Here is a 3710-nt window from a genome sequence, read left to right as displayed (position 1 = left end):
CCATGCAGTTCCACAAGGAGGAGTTTCGGAAGCTAGCGGGTCGCGCCCTCGGGCGGCTGCACCGGTGAGCTGGGTGCGGGTCCTGGGCGGGGAAGAGGGCAAGGTCCGCAGAGGACGCTCCTGCCCACCCGGGCGCAGACCCAGAGATGGACGGGCGATACGCGGATGGTGGTGGTGGGGGGTGTCCACCCATCTGTCCAGTTTTCTCCCTCCGCCTCCGACGGCGCCGCTGTCCCTGGTTCTGTCCTGCTCGTCACCTGGTTTATTCTTTTGGCCCCACCCCACCCCAGTCTGGACCCTTTTCTCTGGGTCTGTACGTTCCCCTTTGTCTGGGTCTCTGAACCCCTGTCCCACGTCTGGGGCTCTGTTCACCCCTCTGCTCTTCGAGTCCCTTCCCTGGACCTCTGGGCCCCTCTTTCTGGGTCTCTAGTCCCCTTTATCTCTGAGTCTCTGTCCTCTCTGTGACTCTGGCTCTCACTAGATCTCTATCAACTCCCCTCTCGGGGTCTCTGCCCCCCTCTCGGGGTCTCTGCCCCCCTCTCTGGGTCTCCGTCTCTCTTCTTTGGGGTCTCTGTCCTCTCCCTGGGTGTTCATCCCGCTACCCTGGGTCTCTCCATCACTCTATCTCCTTCTCCGTCACTCAGAGCGTTTAATCTGAAGTTAAAGCGGATTGGGGCCCAGGGGTTCTCGTCCTTGGGGGCGAGTTAAGCTGGGAGGGAGAAGCCGGGGTATCCGGGGCCTCTGGGGGGAAGGTAGCTGCAGGCCCCACATGAGACCTCCCCAGGGATGTAGGCTAGAGCTCAGGGGACTCCTACCGGCCAGGGCGATGACCCCAGTGACCTGGGTGTCCCCAGGGCAGGCCGAGCGCCTCCCTCCAGGCCTTCACCCCCAACCCCAGCCTTGGCTCCAAGTCAGAGAAATTACTCATCTGCGGTGAGACCTAAAAATACCCGGCCCGGGCGGGAGGAGCGAGCCCCAGCATCTCCGCTGCCCTTCCCTGGGGCCCGGCCGTGCCCACAGCCCTGACCCCGGGGTTAGTGGCCCTGCGTCCATCTCACTAGGCCATGCAAGTCCTTCTCTAAGTCTAACGCTAGTCCTGCTTGCTGTAGATCACCTCCCGGCTCCAAGGCCCCTCACCCTCTAGTAACAGGGGAGATGGGAATGAGGGTGGACAGAAGGGAGGGGGCCGGAGGACGGCACGCGGCGGGGAGGCGGTGGGGAGCTGAGATAACCCCACCCCTGCTTCTCCCAATCTCCCAGCCCCTCCCCACCCTTTTTCTCGCCTCCTTTCACGAGTTTCTCAAAATACATCCGTGAGAAGTCAGGAGACAGAGGGAGAGACGTGCTGATGGAGGCGGGGCTGGGGGTGCTGCAGGGGAGAGGTGTGTCCCTCAGGCCCCCTGCCTCCGTCTCAGCCCCTCAGCCCCTCAGCCTCTCATCTGCGTCTGCCTTTCTCTCGCTGGGGCCCTGCCTTACTCTCACCCCCGGCCTGAGCTGCCTCCCAGGCCCCCGGGCACCCCAAGCCCAGCGCTCCCGCCAGCACAGTCACGGAGGAATCCTGGGGTTCACTGCGATGGTTGGAGACAAGGAAGATGCTCTGTGTTGGACACAACCCCCATTCGGTCCTCTAGACCAGTGGTTCTCAACCTTCTTAAGGCGACCCTTTAATACAGTTCCTCATGTTGTGGTGACCCCCAATTTCATTGTTACAAATTGAACATAATTAAAGCATGGTGATTCATCACAAAAAACAATATGTAATTATATATGTGTTTTCCGATGGTCTTCGGCGACCCCTGTGAAAGGGTCGTTCGACCGCCAAAGGGGTCGCGACCCACAGGTTGAGAACCGCTGCTCTAGACGAAGCTGGGGAAACTGAGGCTCAGCTGGAGAAGAGGGAGGCATTGGTGGCTGAGCCATCCATCATTCAACCCAGGCCAGCCCCTCCCCACCTGCGCTGGAGGCTGCGGGTTTTCCTAGAGATGCATGAAGCTCCAGCTCCAGTGGGTGGGGACGCTCCCCCAGATCAGGAAACAGACGTAAACTAGGTGACTAGGGACAAGAAGGGGTGGCGGGAGGGATGGAGGCGAGACCAGGAGCCACGGGGCCTTCTCTGTGTGCCTGGCCCTGGGCTGGTGATGCCGGGGCCAGGACGCGAGCAGGCCCCATTGCTCTTCTTGCGGGTGACCTTGGACGTGCTGCTTTCACTCTCTGTGCCTCAGTTTCCTTAGTTGTACGCTGGGAAGAGGAGAGAGAAGCTAAGGGACAAAGGGGACAGAGGTCTGGGGGAGCGGACAGGAGCCGAGAGGAGCAGACACAGGCCCCGAGGCGGGACCGCCTTGATGTTTTAGCTGCGGCCGGCCGCAATCACTTCTTGAGTTTCAGGGTCAAATAGCATCTGATACCCACCTGGGTCAAAGTCTAATCTCATTGGCTGACAGGTTCTGACGGGAGTGGGCAGCCCCTACCACCCTGTATGAGTCATTCCGGGGGCTCCCTCCCCCCTCTCTCCAGCTCTCTCAGGGTCTCATTCCTCACCCCCTGGGGTTGGTCCACTCCCCCACTCCCCCCTCCCATCCGTTTCTTACGGTTCCTCCTCCCTTCTCCTTAAGTTCTAGGATCGGGAGGGTGGCTGTGTTCTCGCATCTCTTCCACCGCCTCCCCCCAGGCCGTCTGGCTGTTCTCTCCTCCCCCGTCCCAGTCTCCCTCGCCTCCATCTGTTCTGGCCCCTTCCTGGGATCCAGCCGGATCCTCTGGCTGCTTCCCCGCCTCGGAGAGGAGCCGCACCTCACCAATCACAGCCCCAGCCCGTCTCCTCAGCATCCTAGTCTCTTCATCGTTCAACGCTCGGGTTTTCTGTATCTACAGCCTCTCCCTGGGTTCCTGTCCCCTGCCTCTGGTCTCTGTCCCCTCCCTTCTGGGTCACTGTTCTGCCCCCCCTTCTCCTGGGGTGGGTCCCCCTATCTTATTCTCTCCTTGTCTCTCTGGGTCTCTCGCTTCCTTCTGTGCCTCTGACCTTCTTCCTTAGCCTCCCTGTGGGTCTGTCGACACCTCTGGACACCTCTTCCCGCAGCCTCTCTGTGGCTTGGAGGTGGCTCTCCAACTATCCTACCCATCTCCGTCATCACAGCCTCAATCCCTGATCCAGAACGGGCGGGGGCGACAGGCTCGCTGGGGACCGAGCCAAGTCCCCCACCAGGGCCATCTGTCCCTTGCCAGGACACCACCCACCACCCCCCTCCCCATCTCCTAGGCTGACAGCCTGAACTCCAGGCTCCCCAGGGATGCCCGGCTGCACTGCTGGAGTCCAGGGTCCCGGAAGTCTCCCCACCCCCGAGGCCCTAGGAATGGGCTGCTGGTGGCTGAACGGAGTCAGCTGGCTGTCAGCCCCACACCTGGGGCCCGGGGGCAGGAGGGCAGCCATAGAGGCAGGGGGAGGGGCGTCGGCATACAAGCAGACGTGGCTGAGAAGCATCTGTTCTGCTGACACCTTTGCTGAAGCATCTCCTTAGCGCCTTTTGCTTCCCCAAATAGACTCGTATCTGGGGGAGGGGGCTAGAGAGAGCCTGGGCCTTGGGGTGGGGGGTGGGGCACAGGCTGTTGGACCGCAAAGGGTAGTGAGGGTGTAAAACTGCTGAGTTGAGAGATGGCAGGTGGGAGAGAAGGGACCCGAGGACTTGGACACCTGAGTCTGGGGGAGGAAGGGCTGG

The 3710-nt window shown here is 61.4% G+C and overlaps 1 protein-coding gene across 1 annotated transcript in view; it reads left to right on the top strand.

Annotated features, from left to right (window-relative positions):
* Positions 1–2: 2 nt before the first annotated feature.
* The window catches only part of SLC17A7 (solute carrier family 17 (vesicular glutamate transporter), member 7), an 11031-nt gene continuing 7323 nt past the window's right edge, over positions 3–3710 (top strand). The window contains exon 1 of the mRNA XM_014550433.1: positions 3–64. Coding sequence (XP_014405919.1) covers positions 3–64 — 62 coding nt within the window. The remainder of the gene's footprint in view (positions 65–3710) is intronic.

The sequence above is a fragment of the Myotis brandtii genome, unplaced genomic scaffold, assembly GCF_000412655.1.
Source record: "Myotis brandtii unplaced genomic scaffold, ASM41265v1 scaffold601, whole genome shotgun sequence".
Taxonomy (NCBI): Eukaryota; Metazoa; Chordata; class Mammalia; order Chiroptera; family Vespertilionidae; genus Myotis; species Myotis brandtii.
Note: the sequence above shows the minus strand (reverse complement) of the source record. Positions and strands in the feature narration are given on the sequence as shown.